The sequence below is a fragment of the Narcine bancroftii genome, chromosome 10 (assembly GCF_036971445.1).
Source record: "Narcine bancroftii isolate sNarBan1 chromosome 10, sNarBan1.hap1, whole genome shotgun sequence".
NCBI classification, from domain to species: domain Eukaryota; kingdom Metazoa; phylum Chordata; class Chondrichthyes; order Torpediniformes; family Narcinidae; genus Narcine; species Narcine bancroftii.
The window spans coordinates 34,009,308-34,027,708 of record NC_091478.1 but is presented as its reverse complement, the minus strand read 5'-3'; the positions used below and the strand labels follow the sequence as shown (position 1 = coordinate 34,027,708).

The following is an 18,401-nucleotide window of genomic DNA, read 5'->3' as shown; positions in this document are numbered from 1 at the left end:
AGATATATTTCTGAATAAATCACTAGTTTCATTTTTAGATATCCAAGGTTACAGGATGTCATTCATCAGTCTCACAGCCTGTGGAAGAAGCTATTTCCCAGCCTGGCAGTTCTGATTTTGATGTTTCTGTTCCTCCTCCCTGATTATAGTAGGTCCATATCAATTTCTTGTCCCAATTCCATGCATCACGAGCTAGCACAAGATTTATGCTGCATCAAATCAAATGCCTTTTGGAAATCCATTGGTTCCCCTTTTGATTTTCAAAGTCTCGTATAAATCCAAATAAACAATAAATTTTTTCCAACAATAGTGTATATCATACAGAGTTTATTTTATCCCATACCACTTTCCCCTCCCTCCCGTATCATAATACAAAAAAGATTATATAAATTAACAATATTTTATTCTTGTATTTGTTTAAAGTCAAAAACCTTTCAGGGAACTTGAGAAGAACCCATAGAAACCTCAGATAAAAGGATAAGAAACAAAGTACAAGAGCACATCGCCTGTTCCACGACCCACTTCACTGATCTCGAGCATTCCACGACTGGCACGGTTGTTGTATTAATTTTGTCTAAAAGGGGTATAATTACGTCTGCTCACCAATGTGCTGCAGGTAGGGTTGCCACACCCTAACGATTGTGCCATATTTCTTCCTCAAATTGCATGTAATTTTCTCCAGGGGAATACAACTCTGCATTTCCATATTCCATCGTGTCATATTTAGTTGGGAGTCGAACTTCCACGTGTCTGCTATACACTTCCTGGCTACCAACAAGGCGACCTTCACAAACTCAATTTGGAAGCTGGACGGTTTAAAACTCACGTCCATAATGTTTCCCAGAAGGTACAATTTTGGATCCTGTGGGAAAATTCACCTTTGTAATTTTTTTTCCAAATGTCCCCCAGGTCCTCCCAGAAGGATCTCACCTTTGAACACAGCCAGGTTGAATGGCTAAAGGTTCCAATCTCCACACCACATCTAAAGCACATTTCTGAGATTTCTGATTTAGATTTATGTAATTTTTGTGGTGTGAGGTACAGTTGATGCAGGGAATTGTATTGCACCAAGCTGTACCTGGCATTGTCCAGACGCAGGTCTGACCAGCACCGCTCATGGATTGTTGTGCCCAAGTCTGACTCCCACCATTCCCTTACCTGGGTAAGCCCGGCTTCAGGCCCTCACTTTGGAATAGGGGATGCATCAAAGAGATAAACTTGCATGTATTCCCCTTTAAAATTAGAATCTCCATGTCGGTACATGTTTTAAAATGGGGATATCTGTTTTCCCTCATATCAATTTGATGTCCCATTTATATATAAACTCTCCTGCTATCTTTTCTCCAACTGTGTGTAGTCCAATTTGTGCCCAGGAGGGGGTACCACCTCCCTCAAAGAGTGACGCAATAAACCTCAACTAGGCTACCCATTAGTATTTTTTTTTAATCTGGCAATTTCAGACCTCCCAATTTATAATCCCAAGTCAACTTTTCCATGGAGGTTCTAGCCACCTTGCTGTTCCACGGGAACTTTATGACACATCTATTGAGTACCTTAAAGAAGCCCTGAGACAATAGAATGGGCAAGGACTGAAATAGGTATTGGAGTCATTTTTCATTTTAATACAATTAACCCTGCCCACCAAAGTTATGGACAGGGTCCTCCTCAATCTTTCAGAGCAAAGGGAGATAATTGAGTTCTTATAAATTCCATAAATCCTTATCCACTTTTATCCCCAAATATTTAATGCCCTTTTGCAGCCACTTAAATTGACTCCCTTGTTGGTATTGTCTGTAATCCCCCTTTGTCAAGGGCATATCCAAATTTATCTTGTATCCAGAGATTTTGACATAATCCTCCAGTGTAGTCCCCACCCCTTGGGTCAGTCAAATATATTAACATATCATTAGTGATTAAATTGATTTTATGCTCCTCCTGGCCCATTTTGAACTCCTTTATAATCTGGATCCTGTCGAATGGCTTCTGCTAATGGTTCAATAGCTAGTATAAGCAATGCTGGGGACAGTGGGCATCCCTGCCTACTGGACCTACCCAGCGGGCACATGTTACATCTTCAAAGAACTCCAGTAATTTGATTCAATATAACCTATCCTTCCTGAATATTTGTGTTTGCCTAATTGAAGAATTTCTATGCAAATATCTTGCAAATTCTTAAGGATATCTTCAAGAATTTTCACAAGTATAAACATTGAGCTAACTGGACTATTAAGCTGCCTTTTTGTTTACCCTGGAGTTCGATCCGCAGTGCCTGTCGAGATGATGTTGGTAAATTATCACAAATGCATCTGCTCTAACTCCCACTATTTCATTTATGACCAGGGAATTTATTGACCTTTTAAGCCCACATTTGCCCAACACACTCTCTTTAGCGATTGCTTCCAGTTCCTTCCATCACCTCCTTAACATCAATATTTGGCATTTTACCAGTGTTTTCTACTGTGAAGACAAATAGGTTTTCAGGGCCTCTGCTTTATCTTCCTCCTCTTCATTTTTCTCACCTGCTACCTTGAAAGGTGCCCTTACCTATAAATTGGATCACAAAAGTGTGCATTTGATGCCTTTCTATAATTGGAAATTGATGCTTCATGATTAAGTCTGAGAGTAATGAAATTTGCAAAATTTGATCATGTGGCATTATCCAAGGTATATTAAGTGTGGGATACGCATGGAAAGGTTCATCCATTATAGATTTTGTTAAGAGTTGCCAACTGAATTTGGTTATGTTTTTGTTCTCATTGCACACGTGGATGCACATTTATATGAGAGACATTTATTATCTTCCACTAAACTTTTTGAACTGAATCAGAACCCTCGACACTCTTGCTCTGTTTCATCCTGGAAAAGCTGCAGACTACTACCCTCAGTAAGATGAATTTCTACCTTTGCATTAATGCCTGAATCTTGATTCACTGACCAAAACCTGCACCCATAGCTTGGTTACAAATCTAGACTTGGACCATTCATTCCTCCAAATTCTTGCGGTCTTCTAAAGTGGCTTCTACTTAATCAGCTGTTTGCAGTTGTTAATGTTATGCTGCACCCCAATTTATGACTTGTCTTCATTTGCAAATCCCACTGATTACTCTTTGTCCAGTTGTACAATGCTGGTAGCTGTTTCTATTTGGAAATTTTGAAAGCAACCAGTTTAATTGTCCCAGCAATTTCATTTAAAACGCTTGATTGCTGAAAAGCCATGGTATGAATACATGGGACAGTTGTACAGTGAAACCTCATTATAGCGCAATTGTTTGGTTTGCGTCCAAAAAAAGCATGGTCGCGCTAAATCAGAGTTTCAAGAAATTATTGTAGTTAGTTGAAATTAAAACACAAATTTTTAGTAAACTGACTGTCCCCAAGGCAGCCCCATACCCTTGCTGCTCAGCTGCAGCCCCAGGCACCCATACTCACTCCTGGCGGCAACCCAAAGCCCAAGTCCAATGATTCATCGTGTTATATTTGAATTCATGTTAAATCGAGGTTCCACTGTACTCAAATTTTTTTGGCCTGTGTGAAGACACATTAAATAAGCAATGTGCACTAAGCCAACAATTCTTTCAGGGTTCCACGGCGTATTGGGCTCTATGATCTTATACTTGGTCAGCCATTCGAGGCACTATTGTTGTGTGTTAGGATCACAGAACAGTGAAGCTTTATTGGTTGTGTGATCAGTTCTCAATTGGAGATGAAGCTTCCAGAAAAGATTGCAGCTGTGGTTGATCAAGTTGTGAACTTCATAATCAACTGGGGTTTGATGTTGATTGTCTCAAACTGCCAGACTCCACTACATTGTATACTATTACACATTTTCCGGAGCTTTTTTGATTTGAAGGGTGTATGAAGGGCATGGGGAGGAAAATAACAACTTGTATAAATAGCTAACTGTTCTACTGTCACTTTACTGGATATCTTAAAGCAATGGATTTTGTTCCATAATCCAAATTTGAAAGACAAGGAGAGATCCAGAGGCAAGTTCAGAAAGTTTTCTTTGTGGATTCACATTTTTGTGGGAAAGCAGAATTAGATTTACCTTAATTTTATTAGTAGTATATGGATTTGTGTTGCTTTGTTGAAGGACTCCCAAAGCATGAATTTTACATTGCGAACTCTATCCTTTAGAGGGTGCTGTTGTTACAGATATAAAAAATGTCAGGATCAGAATCCGGATTTATTGTCATGAACAAGTCATGAAATTCGGTGCAGCATCACAGTGCAAACATTCATATTATAACCATCTTACAACATTACTATAAAAAATAAAATATTTATAGCCATAATAATGCACAGAAAAGTAAGGCCGTGTCTTTGGTTCGTTGATTATTCACGAATCTGATGGCAGTGGGGAAAGAGCTGTCCTTGTGCCACTGAATGCTCATCTTTAGGCTCCTGTACCTTTTCCCGATGGTAGCAGAGTGAAGAGGGCATGGCCTGGATGGTGGGGTCTTTGAGGATAGAGGCTGCTTTTTTAAATCAGTGCCTCGTGTAGATGTTCTCAATGGAATGAAGTCTGGTGCCTTTGATGTCGCAGGCTGAGTTATCAACCCTCTGGAGTTTATTCTTGTTCTGAGAGTTGACGCCTCCATACCAGGCAGTGATGCAACCAGCCAGAATGCACTCCCCAGTACATCTGTAGAAATTTACGGGAGTCATCGGTGACCGACTGAATCTCCTCCGACACCTCACAAAGTATAGCCACTTTTGAGCCTTCTTTGTGTTTGCATCAACGTGAAGGGTCCAGGACAGATCCTCAGAGATGTTGACACCCAAGAATTTGAAGTTCTCGACCCTTTCCACTACTAGCCCCTCAATGAGGACTGAGTCATGTTCCCCTGACCTCCTCCTGAAGTCCACAATCATCTCCATGGTTTGCACAAGGTTGTTGTCGTTGCAACATTCAACGAGCTGATCTAGCTTCCTCCTGTGCGCTTCCTCTTTGCCATTTGTGATTCTACCAACAAATGGTGTCATTGGCAAACTTGTAGATAGCATTGGAATTATGCCTGGCCACACAGTTATGGATTTATAACGAGTAGAGCAGTGGGCTAACCGTGCATTCTTGTGGTGCACCTGTGTGGATGATCAATGAAGAGGAGCCCTTGTTTCCAATTAGTACTGATGGGCCTTCCAATGAGAAAGTCAAGGATCCATTTGCAGAGGTGGGTCCAGAGGCCTAACTTCTTGACCAGCACTGAGTGAATAATGGTATTGAAGATCCAGTTTTTATACATTATTACAAATCATTTTCAGTTATTCTACACTACATTTGCATAAAATTGACTTCTCTTTCTATTATTAAAATTCTAATAGATTTGTTTTTCCATCTGTTTAGGCTATTGCAAGAGGAATCTACTTTGAGCTAACCTATTTTCCTGCTGTTAATGATTTAACACTAAGAAGATATACCATTTCAAATGGGATCTCTCTGATACAAGTATGTAAAGGAAAGGTGAGTGTTATCCTGATCTTGCAATGCTTCAGATTGAATTGGAGGAACTGTAGGACTATTAGTGTACAATCTTGTATTCTAGCCTTTAAAAGCTGTGAATGCAAAATAATTATGAGCAGCGCAATGCCAAATTAATATTTTTTGGCAATGAAGTCATTTATGACTACAGATGTTCTCTCTCCAATACTGTACCAAAATTACAAATATTATTTCATTTAATAACTTAAAACATCATGCAAAGGATTGTATTAATTTGTACTGGTTGATGGGGGGAAAAAATGGGAAATTCTGTTTGTTGTAGCAGTTGTCTATCAGATTCCTGTGCTTATTAAACCACAAGCAAAGTTGGTGTCTGAAAATGAACCCCTGCATAACCTGTAAGTTTCTATTAGTCCTTTATTTTGTGTTGCACTAAATTCTTCCACGTGTCTTGTTCAAGTAACAGATCTTGAAAATGCAAATGCATTTATGAACCACAGAATATTTGATTCTAAATTTTTGTCAAGAATTATTGAAATTCTGGGAGCCTCTTTTCCCTTTCCCTTCAGATGTACTAAACTTGGTAGCTACTTTAAATTTAAATTCATTGTACCACTTATAAAAAGCTACTGTGATCACCTAGTTATTCACATTCATTTAGCATTATTTCTGAGCAAATCTTTCTCTGAAATTGTTAATCATGAGAAATTTGTGTATTCAGTAGTGTTGTAGGAAATTGTGCAGTCATGTATTATTTAATATTTGTTTAATTTTTAGAACGTAATTGTGTCAAGTGCTACTGAACAGGTAAGATTTATGATTGAGTTATCCAATATTGTGTCTTCAGTAATTTGGTTATTTTGGCTTTTGTGACTCTATTAAATTTTCTCCACTGGAACACTAATGCTTTCTACAGTAATTTTATTTGTTGTAGCCCCTACGGTAGCAGGATGCTTGAACAGACTAAGTATAATTTCATTTTCTGCTTGCAGCAGGACTTTTCAAGAGAAAAGTATTTCTGATGTTTTGAAGCAATGTTAAATAAAGTGCTATTGTTCAAATTAATGATGTTGCAGTTTGTTTTATAAGGTGAATAAGGAACACGTCTTGCTGACCATCTTGTCCATATCCAGAGAGAAAGCCTTAATAGCCATTTGTATTCTCTCCTCCAGCGCCATGGTTTTTAATCATGCCTCAACCTCAGCTCCTGAGCTCGCCCAACAACTCGGATTCTTGCTCTACAGGCAGGAGATGGTGTGGGCTATACTACTTCGCTGTAGCTCAGGGAACAATTCAAGAAGTTTGTGGGGGGGAGGGGACTGAAGAGAAATATGGTGATAATTGAGGATAATGCGGTTAGGGGAATAGTAACAGTTTTCTTTAACAAGGATTGGATCTTGAAGACTGTGTTACATGCCTGGTTCCGGGCTTGAGGTTGTCTCCTCTGGCCTGCAGAGAAATTTGTAAAGGGAGGGGAAAGAAACAGTACTGGTCCATGTAGGTACCAGTAGCATAGGTGGGATAAGGTTTTGCTGAGCTAAAAGGTAAAGGTTCCATTATTGTCACGTAATACTACATTTAGAATGTAACGTGCCATTTTTTTCTAAATTTAAAAAGCAGAGCCAAAAAGTGAATCATCCCTCGATTACTACCTTGAGCCACAAGCAAATTGACACCAACTCAGTAAGATTAGGAAGTCAATGTGTGGCTTAAAGATTGGTGAGGGAGAAGTCCGTTTGAAATTGTGGGACATTGGCATCAGTTATGGGGAGAGGGAACTGTTCTGATGGATGGGCTCTACCTGAACTGTGCTGAGGTTAGTGTCCTGGTGAATCGCATAACTAAGGCTGAGGATAAGTCTTTAAGTCATTGAAAGGGGGGTAGATGAATTCAACAGATTAGAAAAGTCTGCCTCAGTGGCTGGGGTTAAGAATTATTGGGAAAGTGATTTGAATATATCACTTTCAGATGAGGATTGGGACACCACTCTTAATTTGATTAATGAGTGCTCATGTTGTGCATGACATTGTTTCAATTTTAAGGTGGTGCATGGAATACACATGTCTAAAGTTAAATTATCTCGTTTTTATTCTGATATTGATCATGATATGATAAGTGTAAAATATTTGAAGCTTCATTGATTCTTGTGCTTGGACTGCTCTAATTTAGAAAAATTTTGGAAAACTATTTTCCAAACTTTATTAGTGATTCTTAAGATTAAATTAGAACCATGTCCTTTAATTGCTTTATTTGGTTTTTCTCTAGAAGAGGATATATCTTTGTCATCAACCCAAAAGAAAATCTTAGCTTTTACCTCGCTGATAACTAGATAAGCAATTCTGATGAAATGGAAAGATACCTCTTTGCCCACTCATATTCAATGGTTACATGAGATTATGTCTTACCTAAGTTTGGAAAAAAATTAGATATCAAAGCCAAACTTTACATTTTTGATGTTGTAATATGTGGGGCCCATTCATAGATTATTATCAGAACTTGAAGATTTAAGGTGTAAGGATGATCTGAAGACTCCCTGTCTGGTGTTTGAAAGTCGTTATTTTTATTCATATCTATATAATTTATACGTTGACCTTGTTTAGAAGGAGGGGAGAACATAAACAAAAAGAGAAAAATCTGGATAAAGCTGAAGGGAAGGGGATTGCAGGTGAAGTTACTGAAGCCTCTAGAATTTTAAAAAAAAAGGACAAAGATTAGAAAATGATAAGAATTTAATCTCTGGCAACAGTGAAAAGGACTTGAGGTTCAAGATTCTTTTATTATCAAATAATAAAACAGTAAAATGTAATATTACACAAAATTTCCTTCAGTCAGCACAAGGCAGAGTCACCATTAATATTGCCAGGCACCCCTTACAGTCAGGCAGAAAGAGGCAAAAGAGAGTCCCTTTGGAGTCTGAGTGTCCGTGGATTCACCTCCAGAATTCCTGCAGTCTCCTTCTGCTGCACAAACCCCTTCTATCCTTTGGCATCCTGAGCTCCAGATCCAAACCTCTGATACAATCAAGAAATCTTCAGTGCCTGAAGCCCTTTAGGAGCACTGCTTGGCCTTGGCACCCTCTCGAATCCCATTTTGGTTTCTTGGTTCCCATGAGCCAATCATGGGGGGGATTCAGTTTGCAGATAGACAGGAAAAATCAAGTTGAACTGGCTTCCAAGCAAAGGAATCTTTGAACCAACAAGATGGCTTTTCAGAGTACCTTGAGGTTGAACCCACTAAATTTTATTTTATTTTTTAATTTAATTTTTTTTAAATTTAGACATACAACAAGTTTACAGGGCATTTAGGCCCAAGAGTCTGTGCCGCCTAATTAACTTACACCCCAGTACCTTTTGAACTGGAAAAAGCATATCTGGATTTGGGGCTGTGCAATGAATTTAATTTTATTAGGGAGCATGGGGGAATTAACCCTTAGGAAGCAGAAATCATAATGTAGAATTCATGTTGCAGTTTGAGAAGCTAAAATCGGATGTGTAGGTATTACATTTCTGTAAAGGTAACTGCAAAAGCATGAAAGAGGAAATGGCTAAAGTTGATTGAGTACCCAAACAGGGTAGAGCAGCAGTGGCAGGAGTTTCTGGCAGTAATTCATTTCATTTCCATGAATGATTCTAAAGAGGAGGAGACAAATGTGGCAGACAAGGGAAGTCAGTCATGAAAACAAGAGGGCCTACAGTATTCCACAACTGCCTGAAAATCAGAAAGCTTTTAAAAACCAACAAAAGCCAACTAAAAGAGCAAGAAAGGGAGAAAAGATGGAGTATGAAGGTGTACTAGCCAATAATATAAGAGGATATTTTCCTTTAAATGTATCCGATCTTTAAAGAGTAAAAATTAGGCCAGTGGAAATTGGATGGGTGAAAAATAGAAGTGGTAATGTGAAACTAAAATAGCAGATGAACTGAATAGGTATTTTGTGTCAGTCTTCACTATGGAAGACACCAGCAATGTAGCAGAAATTTGAGATTTGGCCAGAAGTGAGTGTAGTCGTTATTACTAAGGAGAAGCTGAAGGTAGGTAAATAGCCTGGACCAGATTAACTGTTCTCCCGTGTTCTGAAAAAGATAGCTGAGTTGATTATGGACTCATTGGTTATAATCTTTCAAGAATAATCAGGAATGGTTCCAGAGGACTGGAAAATTGCTGGTGTCATTCCATTCTTTTACAAAAGGAGAGAGGCAATAAAACTGAAAATTATAGGATAGTAATCCTAATTTCAGTGACTGGTAAAATTTTAGTCCTTTGTTCAGGAGGAGGCTTCTGAGTACTTGAAAGTACATGATAAAATCAGATGAAGTCAGCACAGTTTCCTTCAGGGGAGATCGGGCTTGACAAATCTGTTGAATTCTTTGAGAATAGAGAAAGGATCTTTAGATGTTGTGTTCATGGATTTTCAGAAAGCCTTTGATAAGGTTCTGCACATAAAGCTGCTAATATAGGAACCAATGGATAAAGATATTATCATGGATGGCTGACTGACAGAACAGTCCGTGAGATGCAAGGTGGCCTCTGCTTGCTGGGTAGCTGCCAGGCTGCTACTGTGACCAGTGGTGTTCTGCCGTTACCAGTGTTGGGTCCACTATTTTTCAAACTGTGTTAATGACTTGGATGATGGAATTGATAGCTTTTTGGCTGAGTTTGTGGATGATACAAAGATGGGTGGAGAGGTGGGTTGCGTTGAGGAAACAGTCTGTAGAGAGATTTGGACATGTTGGAAGAATAGGTAAAGGTGGCAGATGGAATGCAACATGAGGAAGTGAATGGATATGCACTTTGTAAAAAGAAATAAAGGTGTTGACTGTTTTCTAAATGAGAGAATTCAGAAAGCAAAGGTCCAACAGCACTTGGTAATCCTAGTGTAGGATTTCCTAAAGGTTTAGTTGCTGTTAAGTTGGAGGTGAGGAAGACAAATGTAATATTAGCATTCATTTTGAGAGGACTAGAATATCAAAGGAAGGATGTAATACTTTTACAAGGCATTGGTCAGACCAATTATCTGAGAATTTTGGGCCACATATCTTAAGAAGGATGCGTTGGTTTTGGAGAGGGTTCCGTATTCCAGGAATGACCCCTGGAATGAAAGGGTTATCAATCCAATGAGGAGTTCTTGACTCTGGTCCACTCTATCTAGATCTTTAAATATTGAAAAATCTGGATAGAATGGATGTGGAGATGTTTCCAGTAGTGGGAGAGTCTACTTAGGGGACATAGCCTTGGCATAAAGGACATCTCTTTATAACAGATGAGGGGAAATATTTTTAGTCAATGAGTAGTGAATCTGTGGAATTTGTTTCCACAGACAGCTGTGGAAGCCAAGTCATTGGTTCTTTCTGAAGTGTCAAAGGTTATGTGGAGGAGGCAGCAAAATTAGGTGATGTATATCAGGCATGTTTTGAATGGCAGAGCAGACTTGATGGGCCAAATAACCTCATGCTGTTCCTCCATCTTAATGTGTTAGTGGTACAGTTCTGCTCCCAAGGGTCTGACATTTGGCAAAGCTGGAGCTAGGTTTTAATGCTGTAATGTGATTTTTGTCTTAAAAATTGATTAAAAATAATTCAATCAGGCAATTAAGAGAAATCTTAGTTCACTTTTTTTTAATTTCAGTGGCAAGTTTAATAAAGACACTTTAGTCCTGCTGCAGAATTTGCATTAGTTTGACTTGTAGTAAACATGACTTTTTCATTTGTGTAAATCAATTCACAAATTCAGGTTATCACTCGAAATACTAATATGTTTTTGCCTGCAGACTTTGGGACTGAGGGGACCATATGACATTGCCAACTTGTATCCTTACCTAAATGTGCTTGTGGAAAATGACTCGCTATTTATATACATCTTTTATCCATGAGCAATTTAAATTAATGAAATAAAAAGCAACTTCTCTGTTCAGCTTTTGTGTAACAAAGTATCCTGTGTTCCTTTGAAATAATCCAAGAGCAATTCAAAATTCATCCTGCAAAGTGCAGATAGCCCTCTTTCCCTCAATTGAAAACACCATTTTAACACTTCTCTCCTGTCTCCGCCAAAGAAAAGTACAAGGAGTTGATTAACTTGGTCTTGAAACTTGAAAAGACTTGGTCATCTGGCTCTTGTGTCAAACGTGAATATTCCTTAATTCCCTCCTGGGTCTCTTCATATATTCTCTCAGCCCTCCTTCCCCACAGGACCCACCTGCTACCTATTTTCACAAAACAACTAACCATGAACTTCCTTGTTGATGTCCTGGCAAATAACTGCAATGCGATTTGCAGAAACGTGCAGCATTGGTGAAGGAAATTAACACAAGATGATGGATGAACTGACAATCAAAGTTTGATTTTACTTTTTATTTAGACATACTGCACAGTAATAGGGCCATTTTGGCCCATGAATCAGTGCCGACCAATTTACCCCCAGCTCACATACACTCCTCGTGTGTTTTTGAGCAGTGGGGGGGAAACTGGAGCCCCCGGAGAAAACCAATGCAGATACGTAAAGTACAAACTTCTTACAGATGGACCAGGTTTCAAATCCAGGTCTGGTCCTGATTGCTGTCACTGTAAAGGCGTTGCACTAACTGCTACTGGAACTATCTTTGTCCTGATATGAGGAATTACTCATTCCTACCACACCATTGGCTTGTGCCTTGCTGATTGTAGAAAGTCTTTGCTGGGTTGGAAGGTAAATTTCTTATGGCTTGTAAGCCTCCAGACTTCTCTTGACATAACACTAAATGTTAAATTCAAGGTCAGTATGACAGAAGATGTTAATAGTCAGATACTTAGCAATGATAATGTAATTGAATGTCAGTAGCAGGCAATCTGTATTTTTCTTGCTGGAGATGATCATTGAATTGTATTTATCAATATAATTGGTCTCTTTCCAACTCTCAAGATTGGTCTCAGGCTCTGACCTAAAGAGCTACCTCATCCTGGATCGTTGTTCAGATTATTCATCTAATAACTGTCAATTTTTACTTATTTGAGATAAATAAAATGCTGGCAGTCCTCAGCAGGTCAGATTGTACCATTTTGGTTGGGGGAGAGGGGGTTGGTGGTTTGCAAATGATGCTGAACACTGATGTCAGTTTCATTGCTGCTGCCTTTTGCAAACGAGGCAGTTTTCACCCTTCCATGACAAGTTTTTCACATGGTCTATCAATAATTGTGATCATGTTGTAAAACAAAATCCTAATTTCTGACTTTGTGGTAGAATTATTTAATCCTTCATAATAATGTTTTCTTTACTGCACATCTTAAAGGCATGAATCACATTCTTTGTCATATCAATCTCTTGAACTGCATAGCATCTTTTGATGTTGGTTTATCCATCTACTGTGAAAGTAGGAATGATCTACGCACATTGACAAGGGAAATTTGAGAACAGCCTCTTTATTCCTTGTTTTAAAAACTTTTAATTCCATTAATCAGGATAGACTGGATTACCATCAAAATGGAAATGTAGCAAATAAGAACAAGACATTGTTGGGTCCTTTGGGCTTGCTTTGCTATTCATTATATCATGACAAATGAAAATTCATTAGTATTTTCCTACTTTCTCCCAATATTCCTTATTTTTTAAAATTTTATTTGTAAGTTTAGAACCACAAAAAAGAATACACATTTTTTTTTAAAAATGCAAATCAATACAAGTGGCATATAAAAATAAAAAATAACCCCCCCCCCCAATATATCACCCCTTTTCCCTCTATACCCCAATAAAGAGAAAGAGGAGAATGGGAGTGGCCTATTACTTTCTTATTGTATACTGAGACCTTAAGGAGAAAGGGAATGTCAGAGCTTCATTTAAATGTTTACACCCATATTTTGTAAATATGGCCCCAAATCTTCCAAAATATATAGTATTTGTCTCTTAAATTATGTAATTTTCTCGTAGTATACAACTCCACACTTCTCGTGGTATACACTGCCATTTTTCTATACCCAAATCTGTATCAAACTTCCAGGTTATGGCAATCCATTTTCTAGCTATTGCTAAAGCAATTTGAACAAACTTCTTTTGATGCATGTTCAATTTCAATTTGGGTTAAACACCCTTAACGTCACTCAATGAAAATAACTACATCCTTATTTTCTTAATCCCCATTGTTCCTTCCAATAAATTACCTATTTCTAACCAAAAAGTTTTAACTCTTACACTACCAATTAGAGTGCAAAAATGTACCAATTTTCTGTCCACATCTAAAACATAACTCATTATAAAGTCTGATTCCATTTTTTAAACTTGTATGGTGTTAAATATAACTGATAAAATTATATTGAACCATTCTATATCTCATATTTATTGTACTTTTTATATTTTCTCTTCATATCCCAATCCAATTTCATTCATCTATTTGTTTATTCAAATCTACTTCCCATCTTTGTCTAGATATATGAAATTTTATTTTTCGGTCTTTCTTTTGTATTAACCTATACATTATTGAGATAAATTACTTTGTCTCTATTTACATAACAATAATTCTAATTCTGTCTCTACTGGTAACAATGGCTCTTGACCACAATTTTCACATAGAAATTCCATAACCCGATAATAACGATATCTGGTATTTTCAGGGACCTTGAATTTCTTCGTTCTCTTAAAAGAAGTAAATTTCCCTGCTTCAAAAACTCTTGCATCTTCTTAATTCTTTGATGCTGCCAAATCTTTAAAATTTTTATTTCCCATGGAAAACAGAATCAATCTATTCTGGAATAATGATGCTTTTCTAGACAATAAACCAATTTATCAACTTTATTCCAAAGCTCAATTAAATGTTTCAATATGGAGCTTTCTCCATTCATTGTTTACAACCTTGAATTCCATTTATAAATAAAATCTTGTGTGCTTGGTTCCCCTATTTTACTAATTTCAATATACGCCTAAGCTGGAATTTTATTTAAATCATACATTACAGTAACAAAAAGCAACTGGGCTGCTTTAATAATAACTCATAAAATTAGGGAGCTGTGAACCACCTGAATTGTAATTCCATAATTTATTTTCCATAAAAAATTCCTAACGCATGCATTTAATTCTTTAAAGAATTTTTGAGGAATTGCTATAGGAACCGATTGGAGAAAAAAAATCATATTCTTGGAAAATCTTCTCTACCTATAAAAGTAATAAGTAATGTATTCCATCTTTCCAAATCTTTTATTTTTAATAATGGAGAATAATTTCATTTCTTTTAATTCCGCTTCACACAAATTACCTAAATATTTTATTCCCACATCAGGCCTTTTAGAATAAATTAGTTTATTGTATTTTACATAATTCCCCTCTACTAAAGGAATAATTTCATTTCACTTTTTTCACCCAATGAATTTTATAACTTATAATGGATACTTCTTCATATTCTTTTAATCTAAATTTAAGTTGTTGCAATGAGTTTAATGGTTCTGTTAAATAAATCAAAACATCATCCCCAAACCAAATTATTTTGTGTTCTTCTTGATTCACTTTAATATCTTTTTAATCTTTAAATCCTGTCTTATTAATTCCGTAAAGTGTTCATTTGCTATAACCAATAAAACAGGAGACAGTGGACAACCTTGTCTACTTGATCTAGTCAATCGAAAAGTTGTTGAGATTTGACCATTTGTCACTGCTTTTGCAATATGTTCTGGTATATTATTTTAATCCAATCAATAAATATTAACCCTAATCCAAATTTTTCCAAAACTTTAAAAAGAAAATCTCATTCTAATCTCTCAAATGCTTTTTCTGCATCTAAAGCCACTGCGACACTCAAATATATATTCCTTAATTCTTTTATCCCAAGGAACTCTTTGAATATATTTAATGATGGAAGTTGAACTCTATCCTCGTCAACATTAATTCTTTCACTGAAGCAGATTGATGAATTGTTAATGTGGTCCATGTCCAATAAAGCACATGTCCTCAAACAATATTCAGGATCCTGGTCTATCTGGATCACTTCCTTTTTCTTGGGTATCAACTCTTGGCAAGGGCAGGCATCTGTGGTGAAATACAGTATGTCTCCTCCATTGGTCAATTGATTAAGTCCTCAAACCTGTCTAAAATGGTCCGTGAAGTAGCCATACCTTCCAAATGCTTCTGTGATTAGACCTACCTATACCAGGCAGCTCAAAGTACAGGCAAGAGCTACTGATGTTCTCACAAAATCCTCTGGATACTATGGAACGGCAAGTTAATTTCCATTCAGTAGTTTCACCATTCATTCAGTTATGATAAGCAGTCCACATTATGCTCAGTGCCAGTTTCTCAACATAACCAGGTTCTGAGCTCTCATGGGAAGAGATTGCTTGGGAGACGGTCAAAGATGTGTTCAAAGAAATGTAACATCCCCATTGACTCTTGAAAATGAAAAGTTGAAAGGAGTGTTTGGGATTGTCTTGAGAACCTTGTCTGTGGATCAGGAACTCCCAAACCCTGTTAGTGTCAAAGGATCACCCCACAATCTTGTGGAGAGTCTACAGTTCTCACATCAACAATCTGAACCTGCAAAACCAGAGTAGAAGCAAGTCACTCTTGATCCATAAGAAGAGAATTGATCACAGCAGTTGGCAGCAGAAGAAGGGTCACCCATTTTACTCCCCATTAACCTACGTCCTCTGTACGTTTTGAACGTTGAGAGGAATCCTGAGGCCAAGGGCACATAATCAAATGCAGAATCTCAAAGTGCAATGTTTAAGAAATATTGCTGTAATTGGAATTATTTGGGTGAGCAGGTAAATGTCGTAATGTAATCATGCTTCATCAGCTCTAATGAAAGCCTTCATGTTTTTTTTTACGTCCTTGAAATGCATTATAATGTGGAGGTAACGATTGGTTAACTTCTTTACCAATTAGGACAGCAGTGAATAATTATGATGAACATTTTAATGCATTGTCTCTGGCACTTCCTCTCCATAAAACCTAGGAAATCTAATTGATTATGGAAAATATCTTTGAGTGTTGCATGGTGGATTGTTTTTTCTACTGTATAGTTTCATGCAAAGGTTGTTACAAGAATAAGACTGTTTCTTTGCGATAAAGTTATAATACTTGACTGAATTACTGAAAGCGGGCTGCTCTTTGGTTTGTGTGAAGAAGATGCCAAAGCTGCTATATCAACAAATTGCAGAGCTGCCCTTCTGCATGGTGGTGAGTAAATGCATTCATTTGTAATGGTCTTATTAACTCGGAGCACTCACCCAAGTTGAGTAAATTTGATTAAAGTCTTTGGTTCCTTTGTCTATTTCTGCACTAAATGCTGTATCTCAAATTTTAAGGGTCTGTATTTTTCAAATTTCAAAAGATGAATAACTGTGGAATACTTGATACTACATATTAGTAGCAACAGTTGATATTATAAAGTAGTTTTATTGGATTTTTTTCATGGGAACTCATCCTGTTCAGAATTGGAGATAATTACATACTGTCTGAGACATTTTATTATACTGCTGTGTAGCAGAGCACCAGCTTGATACATTTTCTAAATGTAACTTTTATTTCCCTTTCATGAGATACTGCATTAATTCTAAAGTCATTAAATTAAAAAATCTGTTAACTTTTTTATTTAAACCACTTAATTGCTCCACTACAATAAAAAAAATGCCGGAAATCTAAAATTTTTAAAAAATGAAAAATATTAGAGCACACAAAAGTCAGGCTTCTATGGAAAGAGAACAGTTAATGTCTTGGGTTTTAATCTTGCTTGTTCGGCATCTAATTGAATGTTGGCGTGGTGCTCAATCTTCCTGGGATTGCACTGTGTAGGAGGATAAGTATATAAAGATCAAATGGCACTGGGCCAGAAAATTGGCATGAGACGACGTAGAAGAGGCTCTTGATTCGTTCTCTTCTAGTTGTTAAATGGACTATTATGAGCAACAATTTAACTACATTTTGAAAAAAAGATTTTGAGGATACAAAAAAATTTTAATCAATCCACACAATTTGTTTTTCTATTTAATTTAGTGTCATGAGAGAATCAGAATTTTTTTTGGAATTCATAGTTTCTCTCTTGCCAATCCCATTACAGTTAACCATCTTTTTCTACCTTCTTTGTCAGATATAGGCTTTGGGGAGTGGTGTAGATTGGTTATTAAAAATTATAAATATATTTTTATTTGAGACAATTTTGCCTCTTTTGAACAATTGAGGGTAAAATTTTAATTACCTAATAATTTTTTCAGATATCTACAAGTCTAAACTTTCTGATTTTTCCATGGATTTCTGAAACAAACATTCTTGATTTGCCTTTTGATTTTAATCTTTCTCCATAGAAGCTCCATATCAATTATTTATAGTAATCTGATGGATTTGAGAATAGCTTCATTAGTTAAGATTAAGAGTGATTGGGGACATGAACTTATCACCCATAGACGAGGACCGGGACACTGTTTTAAATTTGATTGATGAAAATGAAAAGAGAGAATCAGCCCTATTAGGGTTTTGGAGTAGGAGGAGAAGAGTTGGTGAAAATGGCTGAGGCCGATCAGGTGAAAGCAGAGGGAAAGGAGAAGTGGTTTTCGGAAGGCAGATGATGGAGTGAACAGAAACTGCAGGAAATTAAGTGCAAAGATTTGAGGGTGTGGCCTGCCATGGAGAGGCAAACCCTTTGGTTAAGGATTATGAAGACATGGGAGAGACTAGGAAGAGGTGTTACTGGAACAAATGCAATGGAAAGGGAGAATCGAGTGGGAAGATCAAAGCAGCTGTGGAAGTTGCTGAGTTTATGGTGGATATTGGTCAATAGTCTTTCCCCAGCGGGGGTAGGTAGAGTAAGGGAAGCACCAGAGACTGGTCTGTGTGACAATACAATAAAGCTGGAAACAGATTGAATTTTTCCAATGGAAGATAAGGGTGGGAAATATCACTCCTTGTATTCGAACAAGGATGTGAGACTCATACCAAATATATTCTCTCAAAGATTCCAATAGCCCTTAAATGATTACCTTGGAACATTTCTGAAGTGAGTGGAGTTCAG

General features: G+C 37.2%; 1 protein-coding gene across 1 annotated transcript in view; it reads left to right on the top strand.

Moving 5' to 3' along the window:
* Nucleotides 1–18,401, top strand: part of rpp30 (ribonuclease P/MRP 30 subunit) — a 38,480-nt gene that overhangs the window by 18,728 nt on the left and 1,351 nt on the right. Inside the window, exons 7-10 of the mRNA XM_069900593.1 lie at nt 5,348–5,464; nt 6,221–6,250; nt 11,211–11,248; nt 16,494–16,573. Of these exons, the coding sequence (XP_069756694.1) occupies nt 5,348–5,464; nt 6,221–6,250; nt 11,211–11,248; nt 16,494–16,573 (265 nt within the window). The remainder of the gene's footprint in view (nt 1–5,347; nt 5,465–6,220; nt 6,251–11,210; nt 11,249–16,493; nt 16,574–18,401) is intronic.